At 39.3% G+C, this 25,302-nt stretch overlaps 2 protein-coding genes across 2 annotated transcripts in view; both read left to right on the forward strand.

Moving 5' to 3' along the window:
* LOC122814283 (calcium-activated chloride channel regulator 1-like) overlaps positions 1–25,302 on the forward strand; it is a 2,127,707-nt gene that overhangs the window by 1,701,684 nt on the left and 400,721 nt on the right. The window lies entirely within an intron of this gene.
* LOC122813605 (ubiquitin carboxyl-terminal hydrolase 36-like) overlaps positions 16,903–25,302 on the forward strand; it is a 150,448-nt gene continuing 142,048 nt past the window's right edge. Inside the window, exon 1 of the mRNA XM_044086016.1 lies at positions 16,903–17,084. Coding sequence (XP_043941951.1) covers positions 17,045–17,084 — 40 coding nt within the window. The 5' untranslated portion in view covers positions 16,903–17,044. The remainder of the gene's footprint in view (positions 17,085–25,302) is intronic.

Consider the following 25,302-nt stretch of genomic DNA (forward strand, 5'->3'; position numbering starts at 1 on the left):
AAAACTATTTTATAATCTAACCATTAGTGAGATTTTTTTTTTCATTAAATTAAAAAAAATTTTTAAAAAATTTTTAAATATTTAAATTTTATGTTAGTTTATTAAATATTTATTTATGTTTTTATGTTTTTGTTATATTGTTTTTTTTGCTTTTGCGCCATACTTTACTAACTTTATTACTACCTCTACTTACTTACTTACTAACTTTAGCTCTGGGGCGTAAGACCAAAAATATGTTGAATTTGAATTGATTGATATAATATAATGTGATGAAGGTTGTGTATATATGAAAAGCGCTTGCTGTTTTTCTTAAGCTTTTGTTTTTCATATTTATTACTGCTTGCTGTAACTCATTCTAAGCCTTTTAGTTTAAGCACTTGGGCTTCAGACAAGTTGTTTTACATTAAGAAGGTTTGTGGTCTGCACTGTACTGGCAGAACAGGTAGCTTACATCCTTCTAAGTTGGGAACTGCTGATTGAGGACTCAGTGTCTGTTATTCTAAAAGTGTATTAATTCTGGTTTAAGCACTTGGGCTTCAGGACAGTTATTTTACATTAAGAGGGCTCGTGGTCTGCACTCTTGTGGGAGGAGAGGCTGGACTCTGCCCTTCTGAGCTGGGAATTTCTGGTTAAAGGCTTATAGTGCCTGCATATTTGAACTGCTTCTTACTGAAATTGGAACACCTTGTTTGCTGTAGCATAGACTAGATCCAGGCCTGCTGAATCTAGATTTGTTTGTATACTTGTTGTTTGTTTGCTTGTTATTTCCCTGAAACGCTAATTCCACCTAAAACGTGGCTTTTCAGCGCTTCTGTGGCTCCCTAGTGATATCTGCATTGCTTACTGTACTTATTTCCTTGTTTCACTTGAAAGAAAGTTACTGTTTGTCATTTTTGCATTTAAGTTACCTGTAACACATTGCATTTAAGTTACCTGGCACTTGCTCACTAAAGCAATTATATAAGTCAGCACTAAAAAATTAAAAGCACTACACCCTCACAAAATCCCCTTGAGTACCTTGTTCCCCATTGGCCCTTTTTTTCAATTATAAAGGAATTCCCAATACTATTCTAGCATGTCCAAAGGTCAGTTGTCAATCTCCTCTCTGGTCCAGCTGGTGAATCTGGGAATCTTGAGGCAATGTTACAACTGCCTCATGTACACAGACAACCCTCTCCTCCTCCCAACAAATTCTAACACATGTGAGAGATGCAACCATATAGCCAAACTGGAGGCTAAGCTCTCTCAACTCAGTACTGGCGTAACCAGTCAGGAGGAGAAGAAAACCACACTCACTACAATTCCAGTCTCACATAGACCTACCAAGACAGCAAACCAAACACATAAACACACAAAAACATACTCAGAGGCTCTAAATAAAAATCTGCCTAAGCAGCAGAGACCTCCAAAGCAGACACCCAAGCAGCCACTGCCCCAAAACAAAACACGTGCAACACATAGATCACAAAGCCAGTGTGCCAAACAGTCACAGCCCTTAAGGCTAAACAACACACCTGATACACTTGTAATAGGTGACTCTATTGTCAGGCACACTGACGTCCCGCTCACCAGGCTGAACAAGGAAAAGGTCAAGGTGAGCTGCCTGTCAGGTGCTAGGATCCGCCACATAACACAAGAACTCAGGTCACTCCAAGGCAAGTACAAATATGACTTAGTCATTGTCCATGCTGGTGTGAATGATCTGAGACGTACCTCCTTGGACTACATGAAAAGAGACATAGAGGAGCTCTCTGAGCATGTAGCCCAGGCCGGTATGACCCTGACCTTGAGTAGCATCTTATCCTCACCAAGAATGATGCCACAATATGAAGACAAGATGATCAATTTCAACAATTGGCTTAAGTATTGGTGTCATTCAAAGGGGATCCAATGCCTGTCAGCCTGGGATGACATGCTCGACAAGCCACGATGCTTCGCTAGGGACGGCCTGCACCTGTCACCCCTGGGCTTTTGGATATTGGCAAAGGCTCTTGCCACCCATATAGTGCCTTTTTTAGGCAAGGCTCAAAAGACAAACCCACCTCCATAGGTATCACAAGGGATAAGAAACTAAGAGTAATGCTACTCAACGCCAGAAATCTAAACCTCAAGATGCATGCACTCGAAACTCTCCTTAGCATGGAGAACATCAATATCTGTGCAGTAACAGAAACCTGGTTCAAGGCTCCAGAGAGCACCCCAGCACTACCAGGTTATACCTCATACCATGCTTTTTGGCTCCAAAACTTGGACCGAACCACAAAATGAGGGGGAGTATCAATATTCGTCAAAGATACCCACACCTCCAGGTCGGTGGCACAGCACGAAGTATCAGAGACTATCCATGTGCAACTAACAATGGGTAAAACTGCCTTCCAGTTTATAGCCTGCTACAGACCACCCTCCCAAACCCAGGAACCCCACTCGGCCTTCCTGAGAACACTGAAAAATATGAAGGTCTCTCCAAGCACCATTATATTGGGTGACTTCAACTACCCAAACATAGACTGGGAGCATTACTCTAGCTCCAACACCCTAGCCCAAAGGTTCCTAGAACTTATAAACTCAAATGCTATGGAACAACTTGTTACCACTCCCACAAGAGGTGAAAACATACTGGACCTGATCATCACCAACATGGGGACTGTATGCTCCAGACCAGAAGGTATCCTTCACTGGTAAGATCAGACCATAAACTAATCAAACTGGATATTCACATCCCGACCCCACCCCCTGCCCAGAAAACCACAGTGAAAAACTTCTCTAAAGCAAATTTCACACTCCTCAAAACCGAGGTGGAATCCTTCAAAGCCCCCGGGCCTGTGGAAAATACGGCCCAGACCACAGAATCCTTTATAAAGGCATTCTATGAACACCTTCAGGAATGCATGGATCATGCAATCCCAAATAAAACCAAGACCCAATCCTCCAAAGGCAAGCATCCTGTCTGTGGACCCCAGCCATAAACAAACTATACAATAGAAAGAGGAAGCTACTACATGATAGAGCAAAATCCCAAAAAGGGAAGGCATCTCTGATCAGTATTAGCAAAAAACTATGGGCACTCATAAAATTGTCTGAGGCCAGCTTCAAGAGGAAAATTGCACAGGACACTAAGGATAATCACAAGGCTTTCTTTAGTTATGTTAGGAACCTGGGTGGGAATTCCCAGATATGCTCAGAATTAGTCCAAAATGACAAAAAATACACCGAACCCACAGACATTGCCAACATCCTAGCTGACAGGTTCAGTGCAGACTTCTCCCCCCCTCCCCACCAAAAGGGCAAATATCTATCCCAGCAGAGTGCTGCCCCCCTGACATCTCAGATGCTCAGGTAACAGCCACCCTCCCCAAAGCAAAAAACACAGCATCAATGGGACTAGACAGTGTCCCGGGCTGCGTCCTACATGAACTCCAAGAAGAGCTAAACCCAAACATAAAACTATTGTTCAATCTCAGCCTTACTACAGGATATGTACCCAAAGAGTGGCGTACAGCAACAGTGGTCCCTCTCCACAAAGGTGGTGCCTCAATGGATCATGGAAACTATCACTCCATAAGCCTGACTAGCTTGGTCTGCAAAGCTATGGAAAGGATCATCATGGACCTCATAAATAAAGATATTGGGGACCTACAGACACTGGATCCTACCCAGTTCGTCTTTGTTAAGGGCAGATCCTGCCTCTTAAACCTGGTCGATTTCTTTGAAACAGTCACCAAGGCCATTGACGAGGGGAAGGTGATCCACACAGCCTACCTGGACCTCGCAAAAGCCTTCGATACAATACCCCACTCGGGCATTATAGATAAGCTCACCAGCTTAAATATAAACCCCTATGTCACTAGATGGGTTGCAAACTGGCTCAAGGACAGAACCCACATGGTTAGAATTGCTGGAGCCATGTCAGACTCCAAACCAGTTACAAGTGGTGTCCCACAAGGCTCAGTCCTGGGACCTCTCTTGTTCGGTATATATTTCTCGGAGGTACAGGCCAACACGGAAGGACTGTGGCTGACCAAGTTCGCAGATGAGTGCAAACTGGGCGCCATAATCGACTCTCCAGCCGACACAAGCATCCTCCAAAAGGGCCTCATAGAAACAGACAACTGGTGCCAGAGCCATGGCCTCAAGCTAAATGCCAAAAAGTGTATAGTCATCCCCTTTGGCAAAAACAAAGTGCCCACAAATTACCACATAGGTGGTAATCCATTAAGTACGGATGAAGTAATTAGGGACCTGGGGACCCAAGTTGATAGCAATCTCTCATTTGACAACCACGTGGCCAAAGTGGTTAGAAAAACATTTTATATAGCCCACCTAATCATGAAGGGATTCACATCTAGATCAGGGGAGGTCATTGTGCCTCTTTACTCATCCCTCATCAGGCCCATAATTGAGTACAATGCCCCTTTTGGGATGTACCTTACCAGACACCTGCAGCAACTGGAAAGACCCCAAAAGTACCTCACCAAGAGGATCAAAGGGCTCAAACAGATGCCATATCCTGCCCAGTTAAAGAAACTCCAGCTCTACTCAGTGGCATACCGCCTGCTCAGAGGCAATCTGTGCCTGACGTATAAAGCCATGTCCAACCCGGAATTAATGGACATGCTGCACCTCAGAAAATCCAAATCCCATCGAGCTACGTGCTCGAGAGACTTGAACCTCAGCACTGAAATAAATAGGACATGCTGGGGGGACAGATTCATAACCCAAAGGCTCCCTTCACTCTGGAATAAAATCCCAGTCCAGGTTAGGCAGAGTCCCTCACTGACTCTCTTCAAGAGGAATCTTGATGAGTGGATGGGAGATTGTAGGTTTACCCCGGGTATCACTTCTGTGTCACTGTTAGACAGATGCACAGTATACTAACCTCAAAAAAGGGCATAGCAAAATTAATTTAAAATGGGTGGCAAAAGCCAAACACACTCTGGCTAGGCTTACAAATGCCCTAGGGCAGATAGCCTAGTATGAACCTATGAACCTATGTGTGAATTATAGGAACTGCCTGGGTGGTACAGACAGATTGTATATAAGTTGTGCATTGCACACACACCACCTAGTAGTCGATGGAGTGGAAGCCCTACTAATTGACACACTGAACATTGTGTGGACCAAGGAGAACTATGATGTCAATGCAAATACAATCAATGGCTGTCAAAACACCAGGGAAATAAGTTATGCTGTCAAATGCCCACATAATGGTTGTCTTCTATGTTGTCCACAAAGATTACACATGCTCCTTCACATGCTGTATCACATCAATGAACTGGTGTAGGATTTTTGACACTGCTGGTTATGAAATTCTCATCATGTTGCCAATTAGATACCAAAAGATCACTATAGAAAGAATGGCTAATGCCAACAGTGATGGACAGTCATTTCATCCTTCTTGATTCCATGTGGGGCTGACGCATGGCTCTTAATTCTGGCATGGTTTCCCTGTCAACATTATACCAGTCAACAATGTCCTAATCATGGAGCTGATGGCAAGTTAAGTGCTGGCTGATCCATCTGAGCAATGTGCAATGTTATGGACACTGGTTGCCTGTTTTTCAGCTGTAGCTGCTACTGTCACTCACATACTACTGCAGGGCAAGATTCTGTATATCAAAGATTCCTGACATTAGCAATGGATGATGCCACAACACAGCATCAGCTTTACACCTCTCTGAATCACTCCTCCATGTTTCATTTTGCATTTGTGATGATATTCCTCCTCATTTGCCTGACACACACACACACACTCTTTTGCATACTGTGTATACCATGCTATCCCCCCCCCCAAAAAAAAGACCATGCTACTTATGCATTGTCTCCTCCTTGCCAGTTGCCACTCACCATTTTTTGCTTAATGCTGTGAGCTGAATGTTTATACATAATCTCTTTTATGTAAACATAGAAATGTGTCCTTGTTCAGCAAAAATAGTTCTCGTTTGGCTTTGAAATCCATGTTATTGCTAGCATGCATGCAGAAATACACATAATTATGTGTAATATTTTCAGTTCACTGACATCTCATTGAGTTTCTTGTGTGTGTCTGTGTGTGTGTGTGTGTGTGTGTGTGTGTGTGTGTGTGTGTGTGTGTGTGTGTGTGTATATATATATATATATATATATATATATATATATATATATATATACACACACACACACACACACACACACACACACACGCACACATTTATATTGGATAGATAGATACATCTCTCTCTCTCTCTCTCTCTCTATTTATATGTATATATTTATTTAGTGACTATCAGAGTGTTAAAATATTGATTTTCTTGCAATAAGACTAAATATCTTACTTTTGGTGCATCACTAGGTGCATCCAAGCAGCAGAACCATCCAGTCCTTTAGGAGTCAAAACATAAAGTCTGACAATGTTCTGTGCCTCCACATTTGTCATGTTGTAAGCCAGCTCACCCATGGTCTGGGTGTTATGGATTTGGTCAACATCCATTATTCCACTGCATACCCACCATCACTGCAAAACACAAATGTTGATTTCTCTATATTTATCTTGTACTAGTTTCTACTACTTATTCCCTCTGAGTGGGGAATAGTGTCAAAAGCCAAAGTTTTTGACACTATTCCCCACTCTGGCATTATTGGCAAACTCACTCAGCTAGGTAGCAACCCTTACATTGTTAGTTAGGTTGCTAACTGGCTCACTGATAGATCCTATACAGCCAAAATAGGGGAACCAATAGCAGATCCATAACCAGTGGTGCTCCACAGGGATCAGTCCTGGGAATACTACTGTTCAGAATCTATTTCTCTGAAGTTCAACAAAAAACTAAAGGTCTGTGGCTGAGAAAGTTTGCCAACAACTGCAAATTGGAAACGGTCATAGAATCCCCAGATGATGTCAACATCTTACAAGAGGGTCTTACGTAAACAAATGGTTGATGCCAAAGTCATGGCCTTAAACTCAATGCAAAAAAATGTGTTATCATCCCTTTCAGTAAGAGCGGTGGTCCTGCTAACTACCACATCAATAGAAATACCATAAGCATGCACGCAGTTGTGAGAGACCTGGGCACACAGTTTGACAGCAACCTTACCTTTGATCATCATGTCCCCACAGTAGTGAGAAGGACATTCTATATTACTTACCTCATATGTAAGAGCATTGCCTCCAGAAAAAAATAAGTTTTAACCTCCCTGTACTCTTCCCTCATCGGGCCAATAATTGAGCACAACATCCCTTTTGTTATATACCTTTCTAGGCATCTGCAGCAATTAAAGATATCACAAAATTTCCTTACAAGGAGAATTCAAGGAACTCAACATCTGTCCTATGTGGATCAGCTGAAGTCACTGTCATTTTACTCTGTTTCATGCTGACTACTCAGAGGTGATCTCTGCCTTGCATATACGGCAATCTCTGACTCTACTCTCTTGGAAATGCTGCATATCCGTAAGTCCAATGACTCACAGATTACTCACTCTAAAGACCTTAACCTGGTATGTGACATTATTGGAACCTGCTGGAGGGACAGGTTTGTCTCCCAGAGGTTACTGTACCTGTGGAACAGACTCCCAATTCCAGTCAAGCAGAGCACCTCTTTGGCTCTCTTCAAGTGCAGTCTGGATGATTGGATGGGTAATCGTAAATTCACCCCTGGGATTCCACCTGTATCTCTCTTGGACATGGGAAATAGGTGCTGATCGTGGAAACAAGGGCAGAACTTGGCTAGGCTTGTAAGGGCTGTAAGACCATTAGCTTAATAACTTTCTATGATCCTATGCATTGAAAAATTAATACTACACTGAGCAATAAAACAAAGCAAAACAAAAAGTCTCCTTGTGTTCTGACTGAAGAAGGCTTCTCAAACAATATGGAAATAGAACCCTGGTAAGTATATTTTTTGGTTCATCTTTTCAGAGTTCTGCACTGTATATTTTTTGGTTTAACTTTTCAGAGTTCTGCACTGTCTTCATTTTTGTTTGACTGAATTATTTATATAAATATTTATGCTGGCATTGTTTTCTGTTTTCTCATGTGTTGTGAAACTGGTCCCTTCCCATTCCTGTGGTGGTGTTAAAGGTGATAAAACTGGTCTAACAGCTTTTGTGTTATCTGTTTGTTTCAAGGCTTGCTGATTTAAAAATTGTCTCTATCTGTAAATTCATGCATACCCTAGACTATAGCTAATTTCCCAGTCCCACATTAACAATTGCTAGTTTTCTCAGCCTATCTACAGTCCTATCATGACTATATGAAATTAAATGTTTACTCTTAAGCTATGATAGTAGTGCTAACTGCTTTTCCAATGTGTCTATTAGCTGCTGTAAGAATTCTATGTATAGTTTGTCATATTTGGAAAGTATTATGTTATGTCTTACCTTGTACTGTTATATGTACTCAGAGTGTATGCAATATGCTGTCTTTTAGTCAAAAATGTTAGTCTTCCTGAAATTGTATGTTACATCTAAATCTTTAAGATGTTAAGAAAGCATGTAATTGGAGTTTTTCTCCCCGTCTCAGTTCTGATGAAGTCTGTATTCACAGATGAAAGCGCATAACCGTTATTCTTGTGTTTGTTTGTTATTGGAATAAATCGTGCTTTACTTGACCGGGTCCAGTTTCACTCGTATTGATTTACATAGCTGAGACAGTTCCGTCTCACTTGTTGTTATTTCTACAGTTGTCTTCGGCTTTTTGGGTTATTCCAGATAGAGAAATGTTTCCATTTACTCTTGCATATCTTTCTAGTGGAGACTTTTTGAGAAGAAGTAGGGATGTGTAAAAAGGTTGGACTGTCTAAATATCATTAGAAGTGGAGAAAACATGCAGTCAACCTGAAGGCTTGTATGTCCAGGTGAGGCAGCCTAGAGTGGTGAGATAAAAGATCCAGAAGAGGATCCAGAGCCCAAAGAGGGTATATTACATGAGGCTAAAGGAATGGGAGCCATACTTGCTGAGGCCAGAATGGGGCAATGAGGATCACCTTGCTCTTCAGTTAATAAGTTTTCTGTAAAAAACGTTGATGTGAAAAGTGTCGGAGGATAGACATAAGGGAGTCTGGGAGGAACAATCATGGATGAGAGTGTCCCTTGGGGACTCCTCCTCTGAGGAGATTAGGGCAATAAAACTACTTTATTTGGATTTGTAGACAGGCAAACAGGTCATAGCATAGCTGTTGTGCCACTGAAGGACAGAGAAACTACTCATGAGGAATAAGAATAGATCTGCACAGTATGTCTGCTAAAACACTGGATTTCCCTGGAATGTGTGTTGCTAAAAGAAAGCAGTTGGAAGGGATTACCCATTGCAACACTCTCGTTGCCTCCCAGTACAATGGGTAAGCATGGGTTCCCCATGTTTGTTGATGTACCAGATCACTGACATGTTGTCCATCTGTATAACAATCATCCCCTGTGATAGGGTGTCTTGAAATGCCTGCAATGCTAGAAATACTACCCTCATCTTTAGGATGTTGATGTGAAGGTTGGCCTCCAAGGGGGACCATGTGCCTTGAACTGTCTGCCTGTCTGCCTGTCCATGGTACTGCCTCCCACCCCATTTGGGAAGCATTCATGCTAACTGTGATCTTGGGCAACAGTAGAACAAAGGGGTAGGTCTGTGAGCCATCAGGTGAGTGAATTCACCAGGATACATTCTGACAGCAGAGCTTTGTGATTCAAATGAGAGATGTCATGTGATGTTGATTCATAGACCATTGGATTGCTACCATCTATTGTAGTACTCTCATGTATTATCTTGCTAAAGGAAGGAGGGTTATGGAGGCCATTAACCCAAGAAGCTGAAAGACCAGCCTGGCTGGTGGTGACTGAAGAGAATGTAGACCTTTTGCTTGAAGCCGAGCTACTTGAGAAACTGTATGCAGATGAGCCCCTATGAACTTTAGTGTTTGGGTGTGAAGCAGGTTAGACTTGTCATAGTTGACTGTGATGCCCATGTGAAGACATAAATGGAGCAGGTGGTTCCTGGCATGTGTCAATAGATGCCTGGTGGAAGCCAAAGGGAGCCAGTCATTGAGAATTGGAAACACCCAGAATTTCAGAAATGTCAGGTGAGCTGCAACTACTGCCATGCATTTGGTGAACACCCAGGGGCTGTACTGAGACCACAGGAGGGCATGGCTCTGAATTAAAAATGTCTGGCTCACATCCAGAAGTGAAGGTATAACCCAGGTCATCTGTCTATTTTTATGTGATAGTATGCATCCTGGAGATCTATCAAGCACAGCCAATCATTCTTCCTCAAAATATGGAGACCGGACTGAACCTTGATCATTTGGAACTTGGTGTGCTTAGGTCCAGTACTAGCCTGGGTACCAAAAAGAATCTTAAATGAGTTCCAATTCCTTATTGGTCTGGTGGGACCTCTTGGGTGACTTTTTCTTAACAGTTTTTCTATTTCTATGGTTCTTTCCTCTGATGGGGTGGTACATAGGGACTTTTTTGTGGGTAAATGGGTTGGGAAGGGAAAAAGGAATGTAGTAGCCTCTGGTGATTATTCGCTGCAGACAGGCATCTTTAGTAATGGACATTGAGGCTTCCAAGTGCAGAGAAAAGCACCAACCCCCTCAACTGCTTCCAGAGTGTGGCAGTCAGGAAACTGTTCGGGGAACCTGAAAAGGCTTCTCAGAAAAAGGGCCTCTGAAGCCTTGGTTTTGTCGGCCTCCCCTGCCACATGGAGTTCCCTCCTCTTCAGCAGGGGGGTGTATCTCCATAGGAGTCCTGAGAGAACCCTTGAGATTTCTGAAACTACATCTTTCTACCCCCCCCTTCTGGTTTCTTGAGAAGGTCCTCTGAGGGGTAGAAAAATGTATCCTTATGGCAGAGTTTTCCTATCCTGTTCTCTCCTGGAGAGTGTCTCTTTAACTTTGGGTCCAAATAAGGTAGATCCATTAAAGGGTGTACTGATGACACTTGTCTTGTAGAGCTCTGCAAACTCACAAAGGCAAAAACAGGCATGACTTTTAATGGTAATGCCTGAACATCTGCTCTCAAAACAACTTCTGTAGTATGCGAAATCAGCTGCATAGAGGCATCTGACAGGCACTAAAGGGTGCCAAGTTGCAAAGACACAGACTTTCTATCCTCTGCCAAAATGGACTCTGAGAGAAATTTGAAAAGCTCTTTCATCAGATCCCTCTGAAATTTCGTGAAATATGCCAAGTAATTCATTGATCACAGAGCAAAGGTCGCTGAAGCAAAAATTTGCTTCCTGAATCTGTTCAGTTCCCTAGACTCTCTGCTAGGGGGTTGAGACTTTCCTCAGCAAGTTCCTTTTTGGTGGCTACAGCAAACACTGTAGCATCAACTGGGGGAATCCCTACTTCAATGGGCATGGTCCCTAGATACAACTAAGTACTTGTCTGATTTCTTAGGAAGGCACTTTGTCATATCCAGATCCTTCCAAGCCTGACGGGAAATGAGATCCACCATTTCATCTATCAGGGGTACCAACCAGGACATAGCTGAGCCAGTTCTGGAAACCTCAAGAAGCACCAACCCCTCATGAAAAGGGGCTTTGTGAGACCAGCCGCCTTTCTATTTCAGAAGTTTGAGAATTTTTGGAATGAGACAAACTCAAGGGGTGACATAGGGACCCTCTCCCCTTCATCAAAGTCAGTTTCTTCTGTCAAAGACTCCTCTGGGGAATCAATGTGCCTCATTTTGCACTTACTCTTTCGGGGAACTTCATAATGGGGGTGATCTGGGGAGGACCTGGAAGCGTGTGAAGAGTCCATAAAAAGACTGTCTCAAGGCTACAGTGGACTGGCTTCCCAGATGGGGCAGAATAAGCAGACTCCAGATATGTGGCAGACAGTTGTAGAGGAGGGGGGACCCAAGATGGGCAAGGATGTCCTATCTCTAGTCATGTGGAGAGCTCTTTCCACTGCCTCAAAGGCAGAAGCCAATGGTGAGCCCAGGACTACTTCAGTAGGAGCCAAAGCCATCTTCCTGGAGAAGTCCAAGACCTCCTTATGGCCTGTCTCAATGCACAAGTCAGAGCCGAACTATCTAACATTGAGGCCTCAAGGGGAAGAAGTGGCTCCAAAAACCTCAGAGCTGAACCCTTAACCCCCAGATCCAGTGATGAAGCAACAGCTCTTAGACCCCTCCAGTTCCAACCTCAGCACCAGATGGGTCAGAGAAGTTGTCAGAGTTGATGAAGTCCAAGAAACCTTCAGATCTGACACATACAATCCTAGGATTCTCAGATTTAGTATCTCTGAAGCTGAGGCACAGATTGAGTAGGAGTAAGTAAAGGTGTTTGGGCTAGTCCAGAGCTCACAATGCCAATGGTAGATGGAGCCCAACTGAATCTAAATCCTGAGAAATGTTCTAATCATCCTGTCCACATTGCATTTGCTTCATATAAGCTCCTGGTAGACCTGAAGGATGAGGAGGTAGCTGGAGGTCTTGACACTCTGCATGGAGTCTCTTACAGAAAGGGGGAATACAGTCTAGTTGAAATCAGCTCCAGAGAGAGAATGAAATGGATGGAGGCTTAGGACACAAAGTCTTCATTTCTTAAGAAGTGGCCTGATTGGATGCCCTAGAAATTTTAGGTCTATATTATATTGTCAAAAGCTGAAAATGTCGACTCTGACTTGATCAACACCAAAATGTCAAACTATGAAATTAGTGAACGGCCAAAACATCGATTTCTTTCCAACGGAAAAAATCGGTTGGCTAAACACCAACACCACACAAAAACAAATATATTTAAGTGGGGGGCTTCACCCCCCACCCCCCAATATGGGCGGCTGTGCTCCCCACACCCCCCTTACTAAATAATCTAACTCCGAGACTGCACTACAGCCAGGGAAAGGACAGTTGTAAGAGAACGGCCAACCAATTTCTTTCCACTGGAAAGAAATCAGTGATTTGGCCATTCGCTAATTTTGTAGTTCGACATTTTGGTGTCAAACAAGTCAGAGTTGACATTTTCAGCTGTCAACAATATGATATAGACTCGAAATTTTTGCTGGAGGAGCTGAAGCTGGAGTCGAGTGAGGAGAATGGTTAGGGGAGTATTTTCTTGACTCCTTCAGCTTATCTTTGGCTTTCTCTCTCTTTTCACCCTGATGTTTCTTTGCTGGTATCTCAGTGGAGGGGGAAGCTCCAAATATAGAAGAAGAAGAAGGTAACAGACTTTTAAGCAATAATTTGTTCCTGTGCTCAACCAAGGCTCTGTGGGTAAAGCTGGAACAAATTTCACACTCTACTTCCAAATGTATGGCCCTAACACAGTACACACACTTGAAGTCGCCATGCAAGTTGGGTATTTTAAAGTCTACAATAGGTACATTTTTTGTAACCACTAGGTTTATTAGACATTTTGCAAGTCAAATCTTACTTCTAAAACAGCAAGGAAGAAAAACACCTAGAAACGCTTAAATGAACTTCTAGATTATTATAAATACCAGCAATGGTAATGGCAAAAACTCCTGACAAGGGTAAGAAACTACCAACAATGGTGAAGAAAACTACAAGAAGGAAACTAGTAAAGAGAAAAAGGGGAGAAAGATGTGAGGCCTGAGAGGAATAGCAAGACAAGTTTCCAGATACAAAATAGAAACAGAATTCTATGGGGAGGATAGGAGACAGCAGAAAGGAGGTCAAAGACGTAGGAAAAGAAAATCAAGTCAACAAACAGAAATTACTTATCTCCGAAAACTGCTTGAGCTACTTAATCCACATTTGAATGCTATAGCAGTAAATGAGATCTGAGATAATCTGGGGTTTGGGAGAGGATTATGGGTAAGTGGAGGAGCATGAGCTACAGATTCAAAGTCTGACAATTGGCTGAAGTTGGACCCGAGGTCAAATTCGAAACCCAAAGGATGAGGAACAGATGAAAAAGACAACATCGGATCTAAATTCTTTAAGCATACCTATTTGAAAAAGCATCTTACATTTCATAGTTTTATACTTTCATATCAGCATTTTGGTCTAATGGTATGAAAATTTAGCATTCTGTTTATTACTTCTTAGCACTTTTTGCCAACAGCCTGATTTTATTTCCTGTCTCAGTGTGCCAGTAATGCATTATTACACATCCCTGCATGAAAACATTTGTCTTCAATAATATCAACAAACAGCTACATTTCTATACAACAATATGCAAATTCTTTAAAACACCTCCTTTTATTTTTACACATTTTACAAAAATGTCCTTTTCTGTCACTGATCCTGGAGTATTGATTACATTCTGGAGCTGCTGTGCTTATAGCTGCACCTGCAGTTTTAATTAAAGTGATATGAGCAATCTGACCTCCATGTCTTCTAGATAGGATTGCAGTCTTTCTACTTTTTTTACTTTTTTTAACATATTTAATCTGGTAGCTATTGCAAAGGATTAATGCTATCATCACTATCATTAACATCAGCTGCCTGTAGTCCAAGGTTTGATTCTAACAGCCTCTGACTGTCTGGAGTGGGATCTTGATTAAGTCACTTAAGCAGATAGTGCTTTAGGACACTTGGGAAAATTGGGCTAGGCTCCTCAGTAGTCTTCTAGATAGCATGTCTGGTAACTATCTACATAAGACATAATTTTTCAAAGCATTACAACCACAAATTAATGCATGACATTAGGTTCACAGGTTTGTCTATCAAAATCACTTAATTTGTGGATGACATAATGATACATTTAAACAATCCTTCAATTTCCTTAAACATCTTTTATAAATCATTGACTACAATTATTGGACTACAGTAAACTACCTAATTAGGTAAGTTCATTCTACTTTCATTCACTCATTATCATTTGTTGCTGTTTTTTTGTTCTATTCTTACATCAAATTATGAATCTCAAATTAATATATCATTATAAGAGCTAAAGTATTTGGGCATGAAATGCAAAACTGTTTATATATATATATATATATATATATATATATATATATATATATATATATATATATATATATATATATATACATATATACAGATATAGATATAGATAAAAAGATTAATTTTGAGAAGGACATTTCATTAATTAAATCTGATTTCAGCAACTGGGCTAAATGTAAATTCAATCTTCTAGTTAAAGCAGAAGTTCTGAAAATGAATGATTCACTATTTAACTATAGCCTCCATACAAGCTTTGTGCCATGTGAATGGAGGACTGAAACAGTTATTCCTCTACATAAAAGGCAGTCCAACAATGGACCCTGGGAATTACCGACCCATTGTCTTAGTAGTCTCATATGCAAAGCCATGGAAAGAATTATTATGGATATTAATAATAACATAAAGAGCCTTCAGATAATAGATCCAACTTAGTCTGGCTTCATCAAAGGTAGAGCATGCCTACTCAACCTGGTGGGCTACTTTGAAAAGATCACTAAGGCAATACATTTGGACAAAATAGTGCAGACTGCCTACATTCTCCTGGCTAAGGTATTTGATGCAATATCTCACTTGAGCATTGTAAAAAAAAAAAAAACTCATGGAGTTAGGGATTAACCCTTGTGTTATAAGTTAAATAGCAAGGTAGTTTTCAGACAAGACAAAGGAAGTTACGATAGGGGAGACCACAGCCACAAAGAGGCTGATCACTAGCAGAGTCTCTCAGACCTTCTTGGAATTTACTTCTCAGAAGTCAAAGTCAATATGAAAGATTTCTGGCTGACCAAGTTTGCAGGTAGCTGAATCCCCCCAAGACTCTAGCACCCTGCAGGAAGGACTAACACAGACAAGTGACTGGACTGGAGCCAAAGCCATGACTTAAAGCTCTGTGCCATGAAATGCAAAATAGTATACTTTGGGAAGCTGGCCACCCTAGGAAACTACTTCACTGATAACATACCCAAGGAGTGGACCCAGTAGTTAGGGATTTGGGGATGTATGTGAACAGTTACATAGTTTTCAACCAAATTGTGTCTAAGGTAGTAAGAAAATCATTCATTGTTTAGGTCTTTTTTCAAGCATCAAAATTAGTACCCATTAGTTCAGAAAGTATGTCAAAGGCCTATATAAACTAGTGCCACAGCTAATGGGGTTGTTTATCCGAAACTTTGCTTAACACATATTTTCTGAAGCCTAAACAGACTTCAAAATATACTTTGTAAATAACACAGAAATAGAAGTGGTCCAACACACCAAACTGTTAGGGGTAACCATAGACATCAAGCTTTCTTTTGATTTTCTGCTGAAAATGGGTTACGTCCAAGTTGGACTTTCCAAGTAAACAAATGTTAAATAAATAAATAAATAAATAAAAAATAAATAACATCAAACAACAAGAGGAAGAATGTTGTAAATGATAAAGTGGACTTTCAGTGAAAGTGTTACAAGTATGCTTAAAATAATAAATACATCAAACATAAAATAATAATTAAATCAAGCATGACTATTCCTATGACTCAGCAACTTTGTGATTTATTTATCTAGATGAAGACACCTTTTTCCCAGTAATCTCTGTTTCCTCTAACATTTACTTAGAACCATGGTTTACAGTACAAAAAATTATGTGCTGCAGAAAAGTTGTGTCACGTATACATTAACTATGTAAAGTAATATGTTAATTCTAAACAGGCACTTTGCTCAAAAACTGAATTAGTATTCACCTAGTAAGTATGACTAAAGAAGTTGTTTTCAAGAATAAGAGTTTATGTAACCACCAAGAAAAGCATATCGTTTTACTTCACAGACTTCTCAGCCAAGTTTTGCTTTTTGTGAACAGCTACAGATAAGTATGGCAAATAAAAATAGTTTAACATATGAAGCAGATCATCAAGCAGGTAATGTTTTATCTGTGACACAGTTTCACATGATGCAAAATAACCAAGTACACATGACAGCAAAATGAATGATCGGTAGTAAATGGCTTTGTGGGAGGTGCCAAACGCAAGTAATAAAAAGTAGGTTAGGAATCATTTCTGGTGTTCTGTGATAAGTAGAAAAGACTCAATGCAGAACAAGCCTAAATGAAGTAAGGACAAACAGAGAATGAGCTTTAAATTCCTGTGTCAAAGTACAAAACATCAAATATGACATAGCCCAAACTGACGGAAACTTATGAGATGAACTGTATAGCAGCTACAGCATGTTGTCAATAAGGATCACTATTCTCAGGATACTGAAAGGTAATGTATGTTGGTCAAAATATATTTGAATCCCCACCAGTGTTTGGATCCCTGATCCTATTCAGTGTTTCACACCCTGAAACAGAACAGCATATAGTATGATCAAAAGGAAGATGAATCCACAGAGGTGCCTGTATTGTACTCACCTCCGCACTGCTGCTTACTGATGTGTGGTATCACAGTGCATCCTGATAAGCATCTGTGTATGTGTGCTCTGCACCTGTTGTACCCTTCAGCCAACCCTCATGTAATCCTATCACACTGCACTGTCTGCAGGTGTCCTCTAATTGTACTAGAAACTGTGCAAATATGAAGCACAAGTCTACAAGCCACATGCTGGACACTGTGTCAGTAGCAATATAAAATATCTCCAGCCAAAATAAGATAATACATTATGTTCCTTTGCTTCTATCTCTTCAGTTGCATGCAGTGTTTGTAGGTCTGTTGCTATTTGTTATATCTCTGTAATATCACTTCCTTTCAGATGTTTGCTAATAATCGTTTGCAGTCACTCCGTCTTCTTCTGGTATCTCTTACGTACATATTTGTAACATCACAGTTCACACTCAACATTGTTTAATGACACCTCTAATCCTTTTGTAATACCTAAAGATCTTGTTACTTATGATTTATCATTTAAGATGTCAAGTTTGATAATTAATGTTTCATTTTTTGCATAAGATGTATTATTACTCACTTGATTTTGCCATTATACTGAGAATTAATGCAATCTTCATTCAGTGGTTAGTTTAGTATTGTGTTGAAAAATTGTTCTGCATAACCTCATCTTGTTGTTTTATCAGAAATGTTCACAGTTTTGTTAGCATTTTGTTAATAATAATGTTAATTAGGTCTTTCTTTTCAAGGTTCACTGCATACTTTTAAGGAATACTCTCCTTTGGCAAAACATGATTTATTTATGTTTTTTTGAATATTTTACAGAAACGTAACTCACTGTTCAGCTGTCAGACTTGGTCATACAACTGACATAATACATACAATTATCAATTATGCGCATTATAGAGCTGTAGGTTACTAGCAATATGTATAAATGCACAATTGAGCAGTATTTATATGTTAAAAGGCCTTTGCCATCGGTCTCATAGTCATCTCTTCAGGATCATGCCTCCTCCTGTGCCCTTCTCATTAATCATTATCATCCACGTTCCATTCTCTACAACAATGAGAGCCACAGTTCTGTGGATCTGTGTAGTTAGAATATATAGTTATGACTATGGCACATGATTGTACCATTTTATGCCATTCTAGCATCTGACTTTCTAGAGGGATATGCCCATTAGTCTTCTGGCATTTACTGAGAATCTGTGTTCTGTGAGTTGTTCCTGCTGTCGACAACAGCAGCTTAAGTAACTCAAACAGGATAGCTTTCTCTTGTTAATGTGACATATATAAAATAAGCTGCTAATTTGGAAAGTTCCTCACTAAATATATACAAAAAAATAAATATTGTGTGCCTCCTTATTTTGTGCTATATGACATGTCTTTACCATGTTTAAGAGGTCACTGTTTTCAGTCTCATATCTCCCATACCTGTTGCTTAGCTTTTTTTATCCTCTTTTCCCCATTTTATCTCCCTCACAGCTAATCGTCAATTGCCCCCAGTGTTTTTTCTTGCCCAGGCATATACCAAACCAAAGTTGGTGTATCGCAGACTGACTCTGACCATATTTATGACCAGTAATGAGATTTTGGCAACCAGTGGCAGAATCATAATGCTGTTGTAGAGGTGATTTTTACTGTTTAAGGCCTAATCCCCACTACCACAAATATATAACATCCAGCAGGATGGCATGCAACTGATTTCGCATTCATCCACATCTCCAAATATGACTCATTCAAACTCTGTTCCTCTTGTAGACAGCACTATTAATATATCCCCTTCTCCACCGGGGCTTAACCATAGATATACTCATGAGGATTTGCCCTCCCTTCCAGGATGGGCATAACCATATTCCATGCCTGAACCTTGAAGCATCCAAGCTGTTAATCTAACTTGGATCACCTGGGCTACAGTCAGGGCTTTATTTCTGTTTGCTATCTGATGCCTAAGTTGTAGATATTTAATGCATAATGATAACTATTATTTTTCTTTTCAACTTTCATCATTGAGCTGCAGAAATAAATAAGCAATTACATTGTCTACATACTGAACAAACACATTCATATATAGCATATCTATATATCTATATATCTGTATATATATATATATATATATATATATATATATATATATATATATATATATATATATATATAGGTCTACTTCAAATGATCAAAGTTTCAGAATATCAATCATCAGATCATCAAAGACCAGATGATTGAAGTTCTGAAACATTGAACATCAAAAAAATATAAAAATAAAAGTCTTCTTTTACATTTTTCTGGTGGGCATCCCCCCAGCAGCCCTCATACCCCCAGTTACTTAAATATACAACTCTGAGATCGCACTACAGTGAAGAGAATGGTAAATTTCCCGTTCTGTGCTGTACAGTGATCTCCATTCAGACCGTTCGATGTTTCAGAACTTTGATCATCTGGTCCTCGATCTGATGACTGATATATATATATATATATATATATATATATATATATGTGTGTGTGTGTGTGTGTGTGTGTGTGTGTGTGTGTGTGTGTGTGTGTGTGTGTGTGTGTGTATAGGTCCCATTTAGATGATCGAGGTTTCAGAACTTCGAATTTCATATGGCCGGGACCATATATCGATGTTTTAAAACTTCAAACATCTAAACAAAAAAAAAAAACTTCTTAGATGTTTATGTAGAGGGGGGGCAGCCCCTTGCACCCCCCGCTATTTAAATATACAAACTCCAAGATTGCACTACAGCAAGGAAAAGGGAAAATTTCCCACTCCACACTGTATGGAGATCTCCGTTTAGGTGTTCAAAGTTTTAAAACTTCAATCATATGGTGTCAGCCATATGAAATTTAAAGTTCTAAGACTTCAGTCACCTAAATGGGATCCATATATCTATATCTTTATCTATATCTATAGCTATAGACAGATAAATAAACATAGTATTTACAATATTTATGACAGTATGTTCTGGTGTCACTTAACTGTTCAGATTTGATGCATTTACAAAATAACAGAGCTACAGATCACTGTGCTTATGGAAGACAGGTTATTTGTTAAACAACACCCTGAAAGCAACTACAAATGGCTTCCAAGGTTGTCATTTAGCATAGCTTTTAGGCTCCCAATGTTATTTAGGTTCTAACATCATTTGGAATATTGCTTCTGGTTGCAGATGTATTGCAAAGGTCATAATATTAGTTTTTGGGGATGATTAGTAGTTTAGTCATAGTTTGCCATGGATCATATAAGCAATTTTAACATTACTGAGAAAGGTGCTAATAGCACAAATAGTCAATCTGATTCATACGAGCTCACAAAATGCTATCTGTAACAATGTTACATAAAAGGTTAAATAATTCTTCAATTATTTATTAGCAATGACTACCAGTAGAATACACAGAGAGTCAGACAGCCATCGCCTGATTTGGATGGATCAATGAAGGGGGCAAATATACACTGACAATGAAAATATCATACATGGTTGTCAGGCTTTCAACAAAACAGTAACAAAAGGAAATACTGTTTTTTTTCAGAGCCAGTTTTCCCATGGAAGTCAGACTCTCCTTGGAATACTTTTTCTTCTCCTCTGTGGATAACCTTTGCAAAGTTCTAATATGTCAGAATCTTGTAAACTGTTACATTCAGTTTGTACTACAAAAAATCTCAATATTATCTCCTCTCTGCACTAATTTTTCTTCTGTATATAAAGGTCAACATTTTAATGCCCTTCTAACTGCCTTACACACATTGCCTAAGCTACATGAGTAACAAAAATGAATTAACTCAAAATACTCGTTCACTAAAATACATTTTGGTAAAATGTGTAACTTCTGTCATATTAAAAACTTTCTCATCTCTTTATTTCTTATTCAGTGTGCATTATTTTTACATCAAACTGTTATACTGTTAGATTAATTTATATTTTGGCTTGCTTCTTTATATGTCTATTTATTTAAATTAATGAATTCACTTGTTAGCTAAATTAGACTACTTGGTAGATGGGCCTCATTTCTTTTTCTCCCACTCTTCACTTACTTTACAGCTGAATATCAGTGTCTCACTATTCTCCAGTAGCTAATAAGGTATAGTTCCCAATACTTTCCTCAGGACTGGGACTGCCATAGCTGTTGGCAGGTTGGGAAGGGGAAAAGGAAATGTAGATTGAAGAAGATGGCATTTGTGGCCCTTTTTTTATTTGTTTCTTTCATTTTTATTTTATACCCTAACTGGCCAGAGCTACTGATATTAGATATGTCATTGCATGTAGTGTGAGTTAGCTCCATTCCCCCACAATGCCATCTTCAGTGGCAATCTATCATGTAATTATAAGAGGATAACTATTTGAAAAGTCAGGAACAGCATGAGTGAGTCTCAAAATACAGCAGATGAATGGCCAAAAAATGGACATATATATATATATATATATATATATATATATATATATATATATATATATATATATATATATAACAAGTATAAGATGGCCATTTCTTGCACTATTCCCTTTTCACCAAGGTATGGCACTCTCAGAGTTGGTGTATAGAAATTTGGAGAACATGGAGGGTTCCTTTTTCTCCTCCAGGTTTTGTCTTTTTGTTTCAGTCTGTCAGCACTTGGCATCATGATTGTTGACATTTCAATAGGGATCCTTACAGCAATGTTACCATCACTGGGGGACTGTTGGATAACATATAGAATCCCCATCCTCCTTCCCAGAATGGATTAGCAAACAAATGCTGCTCTTTCTCAACCTTCCACACCTTGGTCCTCTAGCTTCAAGGCCTGGAACACTAATCCAGCCATATAGTTTGCTCAAAATTGTATAAGTAGATACAGAGTTCATTTAAGATGGATTGCATGTCTGGTGTATATTGACATTAACAGGAAAAGAGAACTAGAAAAAAATGCTCTCCGAATGGTCTTTCCTCCAAAGAAGTAGTTCTGTGATGGACTCAGTCTAAGTAAAACATAATTTTAGTGAACTGTGGTCTGTCATATCATAGGGAGACAACTAAGAGAATATTATGTTCCATTATAAATAAAGTACTTAATATAACGTTGCAACATCACAGCTTCTCTTCACTATTTTTTATGTCTTACATAGCTTTAAGTATAGAAAACAAGTATGTTGTGCCTCTCACTTTCAGTACTAAATTTCAGCCTTTCTATTTCTAATTATTCCACACTAATTCTTAGCTGTTCCAAAGTTTCAACATTTAGGATGACCTCCTATAAAGACTTTTCAATAACCCCCTACCTTAGCACTACTATTTATCATTATCTTAGCACCACCTCTCATCTCGCTTTCCTATATCCTCATAATTACTGGAGAATTCCTTACCAAAATTTATCATACATACTTTTCAGCTGGAGTGCGGGAAGTGCCCTCTGTGTGGAGTCTGTATGTCCTCCCCACGGTTTGGTGGGCATTCGAAAGACATGCGTAAATAGGCATGCCTTCGCTGAAGGTTGAATGTTGAGCTGGCACCTCGGCGTTCGTGAAAATCTACTGCCAATCATTAGCTGACCGGAGTTCTGCTGTGGTGACCCCTAACCGGGAAAAGCCAAAAGACAACAACAACAACTTTTCATAACAGTACATGCTATTATTTATAGGCATATATGTTACTAAACTACAGTTTATATTTTGTATTCATTTCTCAGAAGCTGTACCTATCTGTATAAATGCAGTCAATGTCTATCAGCATAAACAACTGCTAATGAAACTCTGCTTTACATATTCATATGTATGTCTCGCAGAACTTGTGCCTAATGGTCATTCATCAACCTCCACTATTGTTTATATGTGTCTTCTTTGCCCTGGTTGTACCCAAAAAAGTGTCAGTAGATTAGTGGATTCAGCCTTTGAACAAATGTATGAATAAAACTAAAATACATTATTATTTTTTTATTTGGTTTCAGATTTCATCCTCCACTTGATCTCAGGCCTTAGATGGGTTAAAAGCCAGCTTGACAATTTTTTCTGTCTTACCACTTAAAGGGACAATCCCAGTGTCTAAAATTCGGGTCCAACTACAAGTAACAAAAGTAACGCCCACTTTAGATATGTCACTCACATCCCCACCCACAGTGTCATTTTTTCTTGTAAATTTCCAGTAGTTCTTAAATTCCAGTCTTCTTTTGTCTCCCATTGTCAACTTCCATTTCAGTTTGTGTTCCTGTCCCATTTGAATCAGATCTTCGTTCCTGTGTAATAAGCAATAAATGTTTTCCGCTGTTCAATCCATCTTTTCACTTGTATCATCAGTAGTTAACTTTTTTTTTCCAGATATACTTTCAGTAGGATGGTTATAAGTGCAAACTGCTCCATACAGTAACATTTTGTGTTTTTTTTTTTCTCAACGATCGTTCATGTGCTTTCCTTACATAGTTTCAAACATTTCATTTATATTTGCAGTGTTCTCCTTTACATAAATTTCAATGGTGATCACAGTTCCCATTGCTCATGTAATGCCATATTTGCTATAACTGGTGGAAAGAAACTATAGAGTTTGATTTTTTTGTAAAATACTTTCTACATTACACAGTTAACACATGATTCTAAGGAAAAAGATTACTAGAAGAAAATTTTAATCTAAAACATTGCTATTTCTAGCTGTTCTGTAAACACTGATTTAATTTTTACTGCAGTTCCTGGTTGTTGATCAGCTGTATGTAGTATTATAAGCATTTGCAATTGCACTACAGTGTGATCAGCAGATGGAAGGGACCTGGCTGTAAAACTGCCATTCCAAGTTGTCCAGCTAAATTATGTAATTACAGAGAGGTTGGTAAATGTACTCTATGTGTGCGTGTAATCAATGAGGGGGGGTAGCAAAAGCAATGATAAATAATGTTTTTTATACCACCATACTCACACAAATTATGCCTATTGCTGGTTGCTATTCAAAGTGCTGAAAGTAAATTCACACATCGGAGGCACCTTGACTATAATTAACACTTCTATTTAAAATAATATTTTGCTGTTGATGTAGGTAATTAGCCCTTCCTAGACTTCTTTCCTTTAGGTGCATCAAGAACAAAGTGATGGTGGAAAGACCCACAATCTCCAAGGATCAGTTTTTAAATATTTCTCTAATTCTCATGAAAACCTCAAGAACAATTGACTTTGCATCTCTGTGCATTTCTGAACAAGAAGTACAAATTCCAGTGTATGGAATTATTGGCAAACTGTAATCCCGAGTGGTTTAAACAGGAAATCCAAAGTGTTTTATGGCAGGAAGAAAACATGAGACAAAGACAGGGACATTCCAGGGATAACAGAGGTGTAGGTATTCCCGATAATGCAGCAATTCATCTGTGCAGCAGAAAAGTAGATTTCAAATGCTAGCTTGTCTCGGGCATCAGCAGCATAGGTCTCAATCAGTTATTTCCTGCATTAGAGACAGACATTAATAATCAGGGTAATTAAACACACTTTTTAAATATTAGTACCGTTAGCTTGAGATGCTGTCAGAATAAGAGCATGCGAATTGTCATGCATTTTCTGACGTAAAAGAAGTCTGTAATCCAATGCGTTAGCATTATGAAAGTATAATCCATTGTTTTTTTCTGGATTTCTGTTTGCCATACAAGCTGTTAGGGTACGAGTGTGCAAGTATGTACTGGCTTCGTAAATAAATGTGGATACTACATTAACGGTTGTTAGCGCTGAAACGCCAATGCGCCTGGTGATTTAATTGTAGAAAATTGAAGTAGCAAGCAGTTTGCTACAGTTGTAGATGACACCCTTTTTTGTCTTTATCTAGGTGGAGAGTAGGTACATTTCTTTACAGGCCAGCTGTTGACCTAGCTGTAATTCTGGAAAAATACCCCATATCAGGAGCAGTGTTGAAATATTGCTCCAACTCACTTAAAAATAATGAAACCTGTTTTGCATTAGCATGCATTTTATGACCAGTATCTGCCACTGTTAACTAACTGGGTAATTCTTACTAATTCATCAGAAAATCACATATTTTATCACTCAGCAGTAGCATCCACGCACTTTTTCTACTGATCCCTTCTTTCATAGTTCAATGTCTTGGCTTGAGAGGTGAGGGCAAAGTGATCGTGTAATGACCTAAAATCGAAACAGTTTTT

The sequence above is a fragment of the Protopterus annectens genome, chromosome 10.part0 (assembly GCF_019279795.1).
Source record: "Protopterus annectens isolate FY-2018-M chromosome 10.part0, PAN1.0, whole genome shotgun sequence".
NCBI lineage: Eukaryota > Metazoa > Chordata > Ceratodontiformes > Protopteridae > Protopterus > Protopterus annectens.